The sequence below is a fragment of the Terrapene carolina genome, unplaced genomic scaffold (assembly GCF_002925995.2).
Source record: "Terrapene carolina triunguis isolate 2854851 unplaced genomic scaffold, T_m_triunguis-2.0 Scaffold174, whole genome shotgun sequence".
In the NCBI taxonomy this organism is placed as follows: domain Eukaryota; kingdom Metazoa; phylum Chordata; order Testudines; family Emydidae; genus Terrapene; species Terrapene triunguis.
Window position 1 is genome coordinate 658637 of NW_020664525.1, and position 17703 is coordinate 676339.

At 47.1% G+C, this 17703-nt stretch overlaps 1 protein-coding gene across 1 annotated transcript in view; it reads right to left on the minus strand.

Moving 5' to 3' along the window:
• Positions 1-3414: 3414 nt before the first annotated feature.
• LOC113406978 (transient receptor potential cation channel subfamily M member 8-like) overlaps positions 3415-17703 on the minus strand; it is a 78957-nt gene continuing 64668 nt past the window's right edge. The window contains exons 22-25 of the mRNA XM_026653977.1: positions 13052-13151; positions 9065-9098; positions 7643-7730; positions 3415-3729 (exon numbers count right to left, since the gene is read on the minus strand). Coding sequence (XP_026509762.1) covers positions 7680-7730; positions 9065-9098; positions 13052-13151 — 185 coding nt within the window. The 3' untranslated portion in view covers positions 3415-3729; positions 7643-7679. The remainder of the gene's footprint in view (positions 3730-7642; positions 7731-9064; positions 9099-13051; positions 13152-17703) is intronic.

The following is a 17703-nucleotide window of genomic DNA, read 5'->3' on the forward strand; positions in this document are numbered from 1 at the left end:
GTCGGTCAGACTGAGATCTGACAGTGCTGGCACAAGTCTCATAGACCAAGCTCAGCGCCAGCATTCCTGGCTGCAGCAACACTGACGCTGGGTTCCAAGACTCCTGTCCATGTACGTGGTAGCTGTCCAAAGGGCAGCTGTGGAACGAATGGAGAGATCAGCCTCGCCGAGGTGCAGTGAACCAGGGTAAATGGGCTGTAAGGAGAATGAAGGGGATTCAGAGCAGCATTTGCATGCGTCAGACAAACCCCTAGGATGTGTCTCGCCGGAAAGCTATTTAGCTGCTGCAGTTCAGGGTCACTGGGAAACGTGGCTCCAGCCACTGGCATCAACCCAAACACCTGAGCCCTCTGAACCAGCCTAGCAGGGCGTGAAATGAAATCCAGATGCATCACTGGCCCAGTTTTACAGCACTCTGCCCTTTGCTTTAGCTGAAAGGGTTCGAAGAGAGGAACATCCCTCTGCACCCAAGCAGAGTGCTCAGCGTCCAGCCCTGAGCAGAACAGCTCAGCTGGGGACAGGCTGCACTGGAGCAGGAGTAATGGACTCCCACACTGAGAAGCCTCATACTACTGAAACATGGGTGCTAGGACCAATTCTCCTCATTATTTGGGTGCCCCCTGCTGGATTTTTCCATACCAGAGCCCCCGTCCTATTTAGCAGCATGGGAAGGGCAGGCGGGACATAAACCCCCAGTATATCTTTACAACCCCTAGCTTAGGGCTACTGTTCCAGGCTATGTTCAGACTCCGGCAGGCAGCACTGGCCTCGGTTTCTATTCCGGGCATTCGCCCTGCAATGAGAAATATAGGTTTTAAATGAAATGAAGGTGGTCTAAACCCTGGTGCCGAAGGGGCTTCCCCCAGGCCGCCTCTTGCTGCACTGCAGCACTCTCTGTGCTTGTGCTGCATAGGTTGGCAGAGAGGGGTGACAGACTGGAGTAACAGCCATGGAGCTGCAGGGTCTATCCCTCTAACCTTAACCTGCTTTCCTCCACCAAAGCCATGGACTCGGGGCTTTCCATTCACCCTCACACTAGTGCAGCTGCATCAGCAGTGACTAATGGGCTCCAATTTGGAACAAGGGAGACAAGGCCATGGAGAGCAAGAGTACACGTGACTGATGCTCCTCTTCCCCGCCCTGCACAGAAGGCAGGGAGGGAGGTTTCCCTTCCTCTTACCTGAGATGACATTCTCTTCCCTTTATTGCGTTGGCGAGCAGCACCGTCATGGTCAGCTTCCTGAAATCAAAACACTTCGGTTTAGGTCTACACTGCAACCAGAGGTGACACTCAGCACTTGTAGACGTACCCAAGCCAGCTTTGACCTAGCTGGCTCAAAAAACTCCTGTGGAACCCTGGGTATGTACTCAAGTGGCAAGCCCATGTGGTCATGGCTTCACTGCTACTATTATTTGAGCTAGGTAGGTCAACGCTAGCTCAGGTATGTCTGCATGTGTTGCACTCACACCTCAGGTATGTCTACACATGCTTCAATTACACCTTGCAGTGCAGAGGTACTCCGAGCTGTGGAGCGATCCAGTTGGTCGATCCTTCCCAGGAGTTTCATAGCATGGAGACACATTTCTCCGATTATTTTCCAAGAGCCGTACGACAGCTTGGAAAGGATCTCAGCATGGGGCAGCGCCAGGAGGATTCCATCTCTTTCATACGGATCTGAATTGTACCCTGGGGCCTGATGCTGAACTTAACATCAGTGGGAGACGTGGGTGCTGGACCCTTTGGGAAGTGAGGCTCCCTCACTGCAGAAAACAGCACGCTCTATTGGTCAGGAGGAAAGGCCACTGGCATTGACCGTCAGAATGTCTTTCCTCTCATTGGAGAATCCTTTTCAAACAGAGATGGGTGCCTAGTGCAACTGTTTCCCTAATTATTCCCAAAGTCTTCTGAGTTGTGTTGCAATTCCTAGAGTAAGGCAATGGGTGATATGTAACTGGCAATAACACGGAACACTTGCCTGTAGAATTGAGATTAGATAAATAAATACAGAAAGTGTCACAGGGGTAGCAATGGTAGCAGAACCTATTTGGCTTAGGAAAATCCCTTGTTTATCTTTCCCACCCCGAAATAAGGCAAGAAGCCAGAGTTAACTTCTTATTTAATGTGTATATTCATAAAGGTACATTTGATTCTTTGTCACACTACTTGTAGCTACATCCAGCACAATACGCAGGAGAACAACACTGTTACAGGTACCATAGAATATGGCATGACAGACAATAAAAATGGAACGAAGGCACATTTTCCACATTAAAGGCAGACACAAGTGACAAACGAAAATCCATTTATATAAAGTAGATTTATCTTAGTCATTTAGGACCCAATCCAACTTCCATTGAAGTCAGTGGGAATCTGAGCACGTCCTGACAAGCCTTTCCAATGTGGGACTACTGAAATCTTATGTTGCACCGCTGAACAGATATCACCTTTAGTATTGGTGTTGTAATCAACACTGAGCTTGACCTGTCTCAGTGCATTTGGTAAGTTTGGATAGCAGATCACACAGCAAAGATGTGAACAGCAAGATGCTGAAAGAGTTTTATTGTAACAGGCAATTAATAATGCTTCCCCTGGAAAATATATTCAGTTGTTTTCTTATGCAGAGAAAACACAGCAGTCATTTGTGTTAATAGCTTGCCGGGGCTTGGCTCTCCGGAAGACTTTCAGCATGTAACACAAAGGCAGAGCCATTCTGGTTGAGCCAAGCTGACATCCAGCTGATCTTGCTACGGGCAGCATTGCATTTAGAAGCCCCTTTCCCTTCCAGGAAAGAACACTCAACTGGGGACACTTGCTTTCTAAACTACTGTGATACCAGGATACCCTGCTGTTGCATCAAATGAGTGGTGAATCACATACCACCTCTTGTTTGTTAAGGAATCAGAACACGAACAGGCCCTACAGAACTTGAACAAGTGAAACCAAATGCAATATCAGGGTCTTGCAAAACATCACGATTAGACTTATTTATGAACTGCATGCCTTCAGCACTGGAGTGTGGGCACTCAGTCTGGACTACAAAATAGTGTCTCAGACTAATCTGAAGAAGTCTTTATTGTTCACCAGGAATCCAGGTGGCAGGTTAGTTTTGGATGCCAAGTGCAATATGTCCTATTAAGGAAGGCAGGAGGCCTTTCATCCTCATATGCCAGCATGTAAAAATGTAATCAGGGTTTGGAAATACACTATGTGAGCAGCAAGGAAGGCAGGGGAGGAGATCATTGGTGGGTCACTAAAAGGAGCAATGAGGCCCAAATCCTCAAAAGTATTTAGGCTCCTAACTTTCTTTGAGCTAGGAGCCTAAACACCTCTGACAATCTGCACTTGAGTGTCTAGTTGACGCCTGGGTGAAGATCTGTTCCAGAGACTCAAACTAGAGTGGGCTGGCAGCAGAATTGTTGGAGTTAGGAAAGTGATCTCTGAGCAGCTGATGAGAGCTATCTGCTTACAGCCAATAACTAAAGACTGAGAAGAAAAGCAACAGATCAGCTTCTAGAATTTGGAGCTCAACTAGGAGGATAATTTTTTATCATCAGTATGTAAGATGACCATGGAAATAAAAGAGCCCAGAGCTCTGAGACGCAAAAAGCAGAAATGTCATTTTAAAAGCACCACGCATCCTCCTCACGCCTTTCCAGGTGCTGCCATTTGTGGCAGGATACGATTCGCTTTGAGACGTCTCCTAGAAATTAGTGTGAACAAGTCAGTACCTGCGTGAGCAAAGAAAATAAAAAGAGAATTTTAGAATAAATCTCCCGCTGCCGTCAGTTGACACCTTTTGTTTTCATTCCAGTATCTGTCAACATGGAATCCAGGGGTCTAATCCTAACAAATTACTAGGGATAAAAAGAGCTTGCTGCTCTGCTAAGAAATGAGGAAGAGTGGCAGCTCTATCGGATTCAGTAAGAGCAGTGGCAGTTGGGAAGTTTTGGGGCTGTCAATTCAGCATCTTCTGCAGGTGCTGGGCCTGATTCTCCAGTGCCCTGCACTGTATGCAATCATTTCCCCCTGCACCAAACGAGTGCAGCGTGGATGTAAACATTACCATGCTGATTGGTTACACTCCTTGGCCAAGGTACTACAAAGATACAGCTTCAGCTTCTTGGGAGGCAATCGCTTGTCTGCCCTTCCCATAAATCTAGATTAGTTAGTACATTGGGTCATTTTTCTGGGAGAGCCCAGCTTCAGAACCTGGACAGCTCATATGCAAGAGAGCGTTCACAGCATCCAGGAAGATTTCACTGCCTGCCAGCAAGCAGTAAGCCATACTTCAGATGGACCCAGCATCCTCAACTTCCATTATACTTCATCACTTAGGAACCAGAGTAGTCCCCAAGCTACCAAACTAGAGTTCAGACCTTTTACCTGACTTGAGCTAACTGACAAGTTGAACAACTTGGAATTTATTACCTCTAAGGACTAGAGAGACGAAGAGCATGGCTACACTTGCAGATGTAGAGCGCTTTGAGTTAAACCAGCCTTCGTAGAGCGCAGTAGGGAAAACGCTGTAGTCTGTCCACACTGACAGCTGACAGCGCACTGGCGTGGCCACATTTGCAGCACTTGCAGTGGCACTGAAGTGGTGCATTATGGGCAGCTATCCCAGCATGCAAGTGACTTCAACATGCTTTTCAAATGGGAGGGGTGGGGTGGAGTGTGACAGGGAGTATGTGGGGGGGGAGAGAGTGGGGTTTTGGGGGGCTGAGAGCATGTCAGCATGCTGTCTTGTAAGTTCAGACAGCAACAGATCCCTCCTCCCCCCCGCCTCACTCTCTCACACACACAGCATTCCACAGTAACGGCTTGCATGCCGGCTGTCAGAAACGGAGCTTTGAAAGGGCATTTCCGCATTCCTACAGGAGATCAAAACAATGACAAGAGTGGCCACTTGATTTAAGGGGATTATGGGACATTTCCGGAGGCCGATCAGAGCACAGTAACGCAATACCTCGTTCACACTGACGCCCGGGCGTTGTAGCCAAGGCACAGCAAATGTTATTCCTCTCGCCGAGGTGGAGTACCAGCAGCGCTGTAGCCACGGAGTCAGAGCGCTCTACGTGCCATGCCAGTGTGGACGGGGAGTGAGCTAGTGCGCCCGGGGCTGCTTTATTGTGCTGTAACTCGCAAGTGTAGCCAAACCCTAAGCCCTTTCCTCGAACCGTGCAGTTTACCCCCATGGGTCTCTCTGGCATTGCGTCTTATATAATCATTTGCCTCTGCAAAGTGGGTATAAAATCATATCCCCCACTATGAGCGAGTGGAGAACTGAGTTGCCAGCGTTTTACGCTCATTTTGCACTGGCGAAAATGATTCTCTACAAGGAACAAATCTCTTCAATCCCTGAAAGAAAGCCCTGTGGCTTTAAAGCAGGGGTGAGCAAACTTTCAGGCCCAAGGGCCATATCTGGGTATGGAAATTGTATAGCAGGCCATGAATGCTCACAAAATTGGGGGTAGGGGTGTAGGAGGGGGTGAGAACTCTGGCTGGGGGTGCGGGCTCTGGGATGGGACCAGAAATGAGGGGTTCAGAGGGCGGGAGGGGGATCACGGCTGGGGCAGGGGGTTGGGGTGTGTGTGTCGGGGTGAGGTCTCAGGCTGGAGGTCCGGGCTCTGGGGTGGGGCTGGGGATGAGGGATTTGGGGTGTAGGAGGGTGATCCAGGCTGGGACCAAGGGGTTCAGAAGGCGGGAGGGGGATCAGGGCTGGGGCCAGGGGTTGGGGCATGGGGCGGGTGAGGGCTTTCGCTGGAGGTGCAGGCTCTGGGGTTGAGCTGCGGATGAGGGGTTTGGGGTGCAGGAGGGTGTTCTGGGCTGGTATCAAGCGATTCGGAGGGCAGGAGGGGGATCAGGGCTGGAGCCAGGGCAGGAGGTTGGGCCACGGGAGGGGCTCAGGGATGCAGGCTCTGGGCGGCGCTTACCTCAAGCAGCTCCCGGAAGCAGCGGCATGTCCCCCCTCTGGCTCCTACGCAGAGGTGCGGCCAGGCAGCTCTGCACACCGCCCCATCCGCAGGCGCCGCCCCTGCAGCTCCCACTGGCTGCAGTTCCTGGCCAATGGGAGCTGCGGGGGCAGCACGCAGAGCCCCCTGGCCGTGCCTCTGCATAGGAGCCAGAGGGTAGACATGCCGCTGTTTCCGGGAGCCACATGGAGCCACAGCACGCGCGTGTGAAGCGGCTCCCGACCCCGCTCCTCGTCTGAAGCGGATTAAATCAGCTGGTGAGACAGATGTGGTCCGCGGGCCATAGTTTGCCCACCCGTGCTTTAAAGTTTAGTTTGACATTGTAATTCCAGATAGTCCTCACTTCCAGACAGCCACATTTCTTATTCCATTTTCTCTGCAAAGGAAGATGCCAGTCATTGCTAGTTTGGATGTTGTTCTACATCACTCTAGCCTTTTCGTCAGGCATCTCAAATTCCTTTTGCTATCCCAAGGGCTCTGAATCCCTCACACCATTCAGTAACGCCTGACAATCACAAACTGAAGAAGAATAAGGAAACCTATCAAAGGAAGTAGACAATTTGCTGAGAGAGAAAGGATGGCCTTGTTGGTGAGCGTACTAGCTTAGGATTTGGGAAATCTTGGTTCAGTTCCTAGCTCTGCTATAAACTTCCCATGTCATTTTGGGTAAATTACATTCTATGCCACAGTCCCAGGGAATAATAGCTTGGCCTGCTAAACCCAGGGTTGTGAGTTCAATCCTTGAGGGGGCCACTTAGGGATCTGGGGCAAAATCAGTACTTGGTCCTGCTAGTGAAGGCAGGGGGCTGGACTCGATGACCTTTCAAGGTCCCTTCCAGTTCTATGAGATAAGTATATCTCCATATTAAAAAATAATCCTTGCTCTCTCATCCCCTTGGGTCTGTCTTTTTGATTTAGCTTCAGGGATCGGCAACCTTTGGCACGCGGCCTGCCAGGGTAAGCCCCCTGGCAGGCCGGGCAGTTTGTTTACCTGCCGCGTTCACAGGTTCGGCAGATCACAGCTCCCACTGGCTGTGGTTCGCCGCTCCAGGCCAATGGGGGCTGCCGGAAGAGGCGCGGTCTGAGGGATGTGCTGGCCACCACTTCCTGCAGCCCTCATTGGCCTGGAGGGCGAACCGCGGCCAGTGGGAGCTGCGATCAGCCGAACCTGCGGACGCGGCAGGTAAACAAACTGGCCCGGCCCGCCAGGGGGCTTACCCTGGCAGGCCGCGTGCCAAAGGTTGCTGATCCCTGACTCAGCTGATCAGGACAAGCACTTTCATTGTGTCTGTACAGCACCTACCACAATGGGACCCCTGATCTCAGTTGGGGCTTCTAGTATAAATAATACATAAACTGGTACAGCTTGGAGCTTTTCAGCAAACAAGGGGTCAAAACAAGACAATTCTGCTGGGGTTTAATAAGTTTTTAAAAAATTACCATCTGGAAATTAAAGATGGTGCTAGCATATCCTTGGATCTAATCCAGAATGACCAAGTGAGACAGAAACCCAGGGCCTAGTGTTCCCTTTTCAATGCTGAAGGTATAAATAGAAGCATCAATAACCACTGTCAAATGGAACCCTTCCTCTCTCTTAGACAGATGCATTTAAGCACTGGAGATGCTGATTAAATCCTCTCTTGTATGTTAGTCAATAAAGTGAGCTTACATTGCTGAGGTTTGCCGCCTCTGCTTTCAAGTTGCTTTTATTTTATTTTGTTAGCAATCTCTTTCAGAAGGCCTTTCAGATCATTAAGCTAAAAACAAAAACAAATCAAGATTCATGTTAGTTCGAAGTCAGCCTAGCTTATTCCAAGGCATTTTTGCAGCTTGGATAACAGCCAGAGAGATGTATGAGGCAAATAAGCAGTAAGTCCTTTAAAATGCCTGGGAATGGCTGTAAAACAGTAACAATAACTCCCATGGCACCTCCAAGTTAAGCTCCTGTTTCTTTGGTTCCCCTCTGAATGCCAGCTGTTAGTGCCTGAGCATTAGCCAACTGCTATTTGCATTTACCAGACAAACTCAGCTGTGTGGGTAAACAATGCAGTGCTTATAGTTATTTGTCACAGCGAAATAGCCCTAGTGAGCAATAGAAGTGCCTCTTCAAACATTGCCCCAGTACAGTCCATTTGGAAGGACAACCACCATTACAATGTTCATCAATGTAATAAATGTAGTGAGTCCTAATGCATACATATTTCACGCATTTAACAAGCAGGCATCATGAAACCAACTGACTCCAAATTACTCTGAATCGGCCTTGGCTCCTGAGACAGGATCACAGATCTGGTCATTGGAGTTTTGTGGAAACCAGTCTACTGTAAAGACTGTTATGTTTTTACACTTGTTTCCTCTAATGCTTCTTTCACTCAGATGCACACACAGCAAACTAATACCCTTACCCTCACTGAGACATCACTTACTTCCTGGGAAATCAGTGGGACTACTCATGGATAAGGTGCTGGAGGGGGATCAGAATCTTGCTTGATGGAATTAACTGGACAGGTGACAGCGCACACTGCCGCATGAAGTTTCTGCCTTCAAAGTGTATTTACAATGGGGGCGACACCTTGTTCAGTTACTATGCAACACTGAGATTCCCTTCTGCTTTAGAACTCTCTAGTGGTTTTCTAGTAATCAAGCAATGGGTCTGACAGGTACATTGCTCTGAGGCAGTTCCTGAAATTGAAGCACGTTTAAGGCACTATTTAGAAATTAAATCCTACCTAATAAAGCTCTTAGAAGCAGCAGCACAGCGTGGCTTCTCTCCACATTTGCAGAGCTTAGAAAATATCTGCTCCTTCATTCTTCAACACAACAAGATGCTTCCGAGCATCTAAGTGACCTCATGTGGCTGTTGTAACCTTATCAGATATCTGTGCCACACACAAAGTTTTCTGCTTAAGGCACAGTGCCTCTACTCTGCCCCCAATACAGGACAGTACCTTAGAAGTACAGCCCTAAGAAAATTATATCTGACTGCAGTTAAGTGTAAACAGTGCATAAATAAAGGGGTACAGTTTCTATATATGCCACTCACTGTCATATCACAGACACATATTTCCCAGACCAATCAAAAACAAAGTACCTTCATATCCAGTTGTCTAAATCGATGTGCCATCCTGTGAAGAGATGACAAATACTAAAATGAGTCTTGTGGGACTAAAAATTAAACTAGCGATTGGCACCTACTCCTTGATTCAGTGTCAAACTGTGCAGCAGAACATTACATACAATTAATTTAAAGCAGGACACCTAGTCACATAGGAGCACCCAAAATGTGGATCAAGGAAAACTATGGCTCTTGGATCCTAGAATGCTCTTCTACTCTGAATGCACATAGTTGAAGGTTAATGACAAGGCTGATATTGACTGCAGGTGTTATTGCCTGGGAACTCAAATAGTTCCCATTCATCTTTCCAGGATGAGACAAGTCATTATGGTTGTGTGCACCTGGCTTTGATCACATCTAATGTAACTCTGTACAAATTACTGTCAGTTTTGCTCTTGGCAAGTTTCTTACCTGACCCTTTTTGGCTCAAAATTTGGCCACCCCAATTTGAATACATCTAGCTTGTGACTTAATGCTGAGCAGCATATGGCAAGTCTTAATTATGCATTTAAGGATGGAATGTCCACAACAGGAAAGCTGCATGCCCTAGCACTAGTGAAACCCTCCACCCAAAGTTACCAGCTTTTCAATGCCAAAAATGGAAATGGAGAACACCTAGATACTATTGGAGGGTTGCTTTTTATATTCAGTAGCATGTTCAATAAAGTTGCATGTGTGGTCTCCATGGGAGTTAGGTACCTAAATACCTTTAAAAATCTGCCCGTCTGCCTTTTGATCACTTTGTTCTCTGATTCTGGTCTGTATGCTTTTTTTTTTTCTTGGCAGTTTGTCTGACTTAGTTGTTGCTGTAAAAATGCTGAGGTGATTCCTGAAAGAACTCTGAGGCTGATCAGCCAAGTGTCAGGATTTGACAAAGAATTTGTGAAGCTACCTGTAGCCTTAGGACATATTTAACCTTTCAAGTCCCAACAAAGAATTGGAGACCCCATTTACTACTTGTACTTAGTAAAGATTTCTGGTCAGCTTGGAATCCCCGCAATCTATGTATAACCTTATTTCTCACGGTTACATGTCTGGTATGCGCCATTAATCTATGTAAAAATGATTGCTAGCTCTTACATAGCACTTTTAATCAATGAATCTCAAAGCACTTTGAAAAAGGAGGAAAGCATGAGTCTTTGGGTTAAGTTTAGAGGTGAGAGCAACAAGGGTGATGTCGTGATGGGCGTCTGCTATAGACCACAAGAACAGGAGGATGAGGTAGACGAGGCTTTCTTCGGACAACTAACAGAAGTTTCCAGATCACAGGCCCTGGTTCTCATGGGGGACTTCAATCACCCTGACATCAGCTGGGAGAGCAATACAGCAGTGCACAGACAAGTTTTGGAGAGTGTTGGGGACAACTTCCTGGTGCAAGTGCTGGAGGAACCAATTAGGGGTCATGTTCCTCTTGACCTGCTGCTCACAAAGAGGGAAGAATTGGTAGGAGAAGTAGAAGTGGGTGTCAACCTGGGCAGCAGACATTGACTCCCTCAGGGAACTGATAGGCAGGATCCCTTGGGAGGCTAATATGAGGAGGAAAGGAGTCCAGGATTGCTGGCTGTATTTTAAAGGAGCCTTATTGAGGGTGCAGGAACAAACCATCCTGATGTGCAAAAAGAATAGCAAATATGGCCAGTGACCAGCTTGGCTTAACAGAGAAATCTTCGGTGAGCTTAAACACAAAAAGGAAGCTTACAAGAAGTGGAAACTTGGACAGATGACTAGGGAGGAGTATAAAAATATTGCTCGAGAATGCAGGGTTGTAATCAGGAAGGCCAAAGCACAATTGGAGTTGCAGCTAGCAAGGGATATGAAGGGTAACAAGATGGGTTTCTCCAGGTAACTTAGCAACAAGGAGAAGGTCAAAGAAAGTGTGAGACCCTTACTGAATGGGGGAGGCAACCTAGTGATAGATTATATGGAAAAAGCTGAAGTACTCAATGCTTTGTCTCGGTCTTCACAGACAAGGTCAGCTCCCACACTGATGCACTGGGAAGCACAATATGGGGAGGCGGTGAGCAGCCCTCAGTGGTGAAAGAACAGGTTAAGGACTATTTAGAAAAGCTGGACATGCACAAGTCCATGGGGCCGGATGCAATGCATCCAAGGGTGCTGAGGGAGTTGGCTGATGTGATTGCAGAGCCACTGGCTGTTATTTGTGAAAACTCATGGCAATTGGGGGAAGTTCCAGACAACTGGAAAAAGGCAAATATAGTGCCCATCTTTAAAAAAGGGAAGAAGGAGAATCCGGGGAACTACAGACTGGTCAGCCTCACCTTAATCCCTGGAAAAATCAAGGAGCAGGTCCTCAAGGAATACATTTTGAAGCACTTGGAGGAGAGGAAGGTGATCAGGAACAGTCAACATGGATTCACCAAGGACAAGTCATGCCTGATCAACCTGATTGCCTTCTATGATGAGATAACTGGCTCTGTGGATATGGGGAAAGCGGTGGACATGATATACCTTGACTTTGGCAAAGATTTTGATACAGTCTCCACAGTATTCTTGCCAGCAAGTCAAAAAAGTATGGATTCTATAAGGTGGATAAAAAGCTGGTTAGATCATCGGGCTCAATGGATAATGATCAACAGCTCGATGTCTAGTTGGCAGCCGGTATCAAGCGGAGTGCCCCAGGGGTCGGTCATGGGACTGGTTTGGTTCAACATCTTCATTAATGATCTGGATGATGGGATGGATTGCACCCTCAGCAAGTTCGCGGACGACACTAAGCTGGGGGGAGAGGTAGATACACTGGAAGGTAGGGATAGGGTCCAGAGTGAGCTAGACAAATTGGAGGATTGGGCCAAAAGAAATCTGATGAGGTTCAACAAGGACAAGTGCAGAGTCCTGCACTTAGGACGGAAGAATCCCATGCACTGCTACAGGCTGGGGACCGACTGGCTAAGCAGCAGTTCTGCAGAAAAGGACCTGGGGATTACAGTGAACGAGAAGCTGGATATGAGTCAACAGTGTGCCCTGGTTGCCAAGAAGACTAACAGCATATTGGGCTGCATTAGTAGGAGCATTTCCAGCAGATCGAGGGAAGTGATTATTTCCCTCTATTCGGCACTGGTGAGACCACATCTGGAGTACTGTATCCAGTTTTGGTCCCCCCACTACAGAAAGGATGTGGATAAATTGCAGAAAGTCCAACGGAGGGCAACGAAAATTATTAGGGGGCTGAGGCACATGACTTATGAGGTGAGGCTGAGGGAACTGGGCTTATTTAGTCTGCAGAAGAGAAGAGTGACGGGGGATTTGATAGCAGCCTTCAACTACTTGAAGGGGGATTCCAAAAAGGATGGAGCTCGGCTGTTCTCAGTGGTGGCCAATGACAAAACAAGGAGCAATGTTCTCAAGTTGCAGTGGGGGAGGTCTAGGTTGGATATTAGGAAAAACTATTTCACTAGGAGGGTGGTGAAGCACCTGAATGGGTTACCTAGGGAGGTGATGGAATCTCCATCCTTAGAGGTTTTTAAGGCCCGGCTTGACAAAGCCCTGGCTGGGATGATTTAGTTGGGGTTGGTCCTGCTTTGAGGTCTCTTCCAACCCTAATTTTCTATGATTCTATGATTATCCCCACCTGACAGATGGGAACATTGAGGCACAGAGAGGTGATTTGCCCAAGTTCACCCTAGCAAGCTAATGGAAGACATTTTTAGTATGTAATTGTACATAAATAAATCTATTCAGCACATATTGTCAAATTTGCAAAATTGTAATGAAAATTTAACAACCTAGGCAACCAACCTGCACTATGCTAATGGATTATAAAATCTCCAATATTTTACTTGAAGCAGAATGGATGAACTGTTTTAGGCTGATTTTATTAATATATTAGTGTATAAGCAGACTTTCTAAATGTAAAAAAAGGTTTTCTTTTTCTTATTAAAAATAAAAAGTTTGCAGAAGTGCAGTTTCGTCTAAGAGTCGAGCAGAGAGACAAAACAGACATACTCCTCTGATGAATCGTTTGCTTTGGAATTGATTTTGACGAGGTAATTTTCTTTCATGACTGCTTCCCATGCAAGCGTTTCATTGTCCTCATATTTTGAGCCTGAGAAATACAAAAAGGCATTAGACTAACTTAATTTGCCTCTACTCTTTTGAAATGTTAAAAAGCCTGACGGTGATTCTGTTCACCAGAGCTCACGGAATTCATTTCTCTGCATACAGAAAATTAGCAGCGATAATGTAAATAGAACATTAATGTATTTTATTGCCTGGTCAAGGCACGGGACAAGCTAACTGGGTTTGTATTAAAAAGAGGAATTGACTCACATTTCCACTCCAACCTCCGAATGGACACAATATTTGAGGTTTCGAAGCATTCAGCTTTGGGGAGGTTTTAAATGAAGTGTGAATTTTCCAGCTTCAGGCAAACATCAAACATGCGAGTGATGCTGTGTGACAATTTGGGGAACCTCACAATGTAATCATTCGGTGTCATCCTACGGGAGGGAGGTCACCTTGGTAACAAAGTCACCTCGGAGGAGTCTCTGGTCACCTGAGGGTGTCACCTGACAGAGAAGACTGGAAGGTTATAAAAATAGAGGGGGCCAGAATGTAGATGCCTTATGAGGCTGGGGACCCTGCCTGCTTACCTGAATCCAGATGGTCCCCTGAATCCAAATGGGGGGGGAGGGATAGCTCAGTGGTTTGAGCATTGGCCTGCTAAATCCAGGGTTGTGAGTTTAATCCTTGAGAGGGCCATTTAGGGATCTGGGGTAAAAAGCTGTCTGGGGATTGGTCCTGCTTTGAGCAGGGGGTTGGACTAGATGACCTCCTGAGGTCTCTTCCAACCCTGATATTCTATGATTCTAAGCATTCTCGAGGGGCAACTGCGGTTAGGATTTGTGTTATGTTCTAGATGAGCCCCACTCCCTCGTGCTTTATGGAAAGTAGAAGAAGAGCAATGGTGAGACTGGCAAGGTGTCTGTACGGGTTATATACCTCACAGCTACCATGCGCCTTCTGAGAGAGTTCAACAGGGACCCAAAAGCTCACACCTTGCGGGGGAGTTCTGGGAAAGGGTGTGTTTAAGCTACAGGGGAGTCTAAAGGGTCAGCACTGAGCCCAGGGGTTAGGCAGCTGGACAGCAGGTTCCAGCCCTGAGGAGGGGGTGCTAGACAGAGGATCTGCACCCCAAGTGGGTGCCTAGGGACCCCAGGACTGGACCAGCGGTTGGGCTCCATTCAGGCTCCAGAGGCTTAACACACCGGGGGACCCAGCAGCTGGTTTCCCTCACGGCAGTCTAGTGAGTGGCCAATGGGGGGTGCTTGACCGGGACCTGCAACCTAACCAGGCCTTCTGCCTCAGTCAGGGCTGCCAGGTGACTTAAGCCCTGATTTTGCAAGCTGCTCCCTATGAGCAGTCCGCTATGCCCATACCGAATCCCTCTGACGGCAATGGGAGTCCACCCCACACAAGAGTGAGTCCTTGGCCACCTTTCCCCACTCCTTGCACTGGAGCTGGAGTGAGAGCATTATGGCTGCCTACTGCACAGGGAGTAAGCAGCCCCCAGTGCTCTTTACCAGCAGCACAACTCTGCTGGAGCAGCCACAAATTGGCTCTAATTAAGTCCTCCCATTGGGTCTAGAAGTACAAGATCAATTATAGATCAGCTCAGCAGGAGTTTCTATGGTCAGATCATCATCTGTCTGGTGTGGAAGCTAAGCGCCATTTGCAACCCTGATGATTTGGGCAACCAACCCCACAAACAGTGCAGGGGATCTGCACATTCTACAAGTAACTTTTTCCTAAACTAAATAAGAGTTTCAATCAATGCTGCAGGGCAAAAGCCATGCTGCTGATGTATAGGAAAAAGCCTGTCAATTAACTGAAGCTCTCTTCTCTCTCATCTCTTATGAATGGCACTTTACAAAAAGCTGGGAGAATACCAGAGACAAGAGCCAATTTGTCGGAAAAGCTTGTTAAAGCAATTCATATCTGTGCTCGCTGACCGAATAAATGCAGGGAGAACTGTTAGGAGGCCTTACCCAAAGCCAAGAATGGATTTCTATATATACGTGTTCCTGATAGAGCTCACTTAGCAGCAGCAACAGCCATGTGGTCAGAGGAGTATTCGTTTTCTTTTTCAATCAATCTCCAGAGGGCAGAAGAGCCGCTGGAGAAGTGAGCACTGCTTACAGGCTGTCCTTGAATAATGTATTATAGTGCCCACCCAAGCGTCATTAGCTGAAGGAGCATAAATAAAGGGCAAGGATAAATATCAGTGGGTCAGATTGGGGTGTGGTGTTGGCCTATACCTCTTAGATTTTAACCCATCAAAACACAGAGCCGCTAAGATCTAATAGTTTTGCCACCCCCATTGTATCGTTACATGAAGACTATAACAGGGTTCAAAAAAGAACTAGATAAATTCATGGAGGATAGTATCAGAGGGGTAGCCGTGTTAGTCTAGATCTGTAAAAAGCAACAGAGAGTCCTGTGGCACCTTTAAGACTAACAGATGTATTGGAGCATAAGCTTTCGTGGGTGAATGCCCACTTCGTCGGATGCATGGAATGGAAATTTCCAGGGGCAGGTATAAATATGCTGGCAAGAATCAGTCTGGAGATAACGAGGTTAGTTCAATCAGGGAGGGTGAGGTCCTCTGCTAGCAGTTGAAGTGTGAACACCAAGGGAGGAGAAACTGCTTCTGTAGTTGGCTAGCCATTCACAGTCTTTGTTTAATCCTGATCTGATGGTGTCAAATTTGCAAATGAACTGAAGCTCAGCAGTTTCTCTTTGGAGTCTGGTCCTGAAGTTTTTTTGCTGTAAGATGGCTACCTTTACATCTGCTATTGTGTGGCCAGGGAGGCTGAAGTGTTCTCCTACAGGTTTTTGTATATTGCCATTCCTGATATCTGACTTGTGTCCATTTATCCTTTTACGTAGTGACTGTCCAGTTTGGCCAATGTACATAGCAGAGCGGCATTGCTGGCACATGATGGCATATATAACATTGGTGGATGTGCAGGTGAATGAACCGGTGATGTTGTAGCTGATCTGGTTAGGTCCTGTGATGATGTTGTTGGTGTAGATATGTGGGCAGAGTTGGCATCGAGGTTTGTTGCATGGATTGGTTCCTGAGTTAGAGTTGTTATGGTGCGGTGTGTGGTTGCTGGTGAGAATATGCTTAAGGTTGGCAGGTTGTCTGTGGGCGAGGACTGGCCTGCCTCTCAAGGTCTGTGAAAGAGAGGGATCATTGTCCAGGATGGGTTGTAGATCACTGATGATGCGTTGGAGAGGTTTAAGCTGAGGACTGTAGGTGATGGCCAGTGGAGTTCTGTTGGTTTCTTTCTTGGGCTTGTCTTGTAGCAGGAGGCTTCTGGGTACCCAGCTTCTCAATACATCTGTTAGTCTTAAAGGTGCCACAGGACTCTCTGTTGCTTTTTTCATGGAGGATAGGTCCATCAATGGCTCTTAGCCAGGGTGGTCAAGGATGGTGTCCCTAACCTCTGTTTGCCAGAAGCTTGGAATGAGCGACAGGGAATGGATCACTTGATGATTACCTGTTCTGTTCATTCCCTCTGGGGCACCTGGCATTGGCCACTGTCAGAAGACAGGATACTGAGCTAGATGGACCTTTGGTCTGACCCATTATGGCTGTTCTTATGTAAGTGCCCAAATCAACAAATCGGGGGGAGAGGGGAGGGGGAAGAAAACTATGAAAAGGTAAGTACTGTATTGATTGGAAAAAAAGTGGAAGTGATCTTGTATTTAAATCTTGTTGAAGACTTTAATGTGAGAGCTGCTGGCTCAATTCACTCCCAAGCCTCATCCGAGATTGTCCAGGAGCGCACCACTGCCAATTCTGATGTTGACAGGAAATGATTTACTCCTTTCATATACAGGCCAGGCTGCCCAGCCATCAAATAATGATTTTCAGCCACTGCCGGCCTTGGCTAGAACTGAATCAGTGCCCTAAAGGAGAAAGTCTCTGAAATCTACTAAGCACCATATGCACCTTGAAAGGTGAAAATTTCATTATTTTAAAAGTTCTTTACAAATATCAACTAGTTATACCTCAGTACCTCCAGGATAAAGACTGTACAGGGATCACTTTACCCACCACCGAACTGCTCTAGCCATTGGGGCGGAATGCAGGACCTGCTTACCTCCGCAAAAATCTGAGCAATTTAGATCAGAAAATGAAAAAAACTTCTATTCTGTCCAACTGCAAATTTAAAAGGCAGTTGTAGGTAGGAACAAGTATGGTGTTAGCCCCAAGGTCCTGGACAAGTCTTAACTTAGATTTTAGGCACAGTGGGAAGTTTATTCATCACAAGAAATCAGGGACTCCACTGTACATCTACTCTGAAACATGGCACCTTCAGCAGCACACAGTGACAACCTACTGAATTACTACAGTCACTTGCGACATCATTTCGTTTCCCCTGGAAGGTCTCCCATCTAAATACCAACCCCAGCCCATTGTTGCTTAGCTTGTGAGATTCAACAGGATCACAGCACACAGTAGCGTGGTTGCAGCCCAGAATTGGCTCCTTTGGGAGAGTGACGAATGTGGGAGCTATATGTAATGTTTTTATGAATATTGTGTGTTTGAGAATGCAGTATGGCTGGCTCTGTGGAACACTACGGGT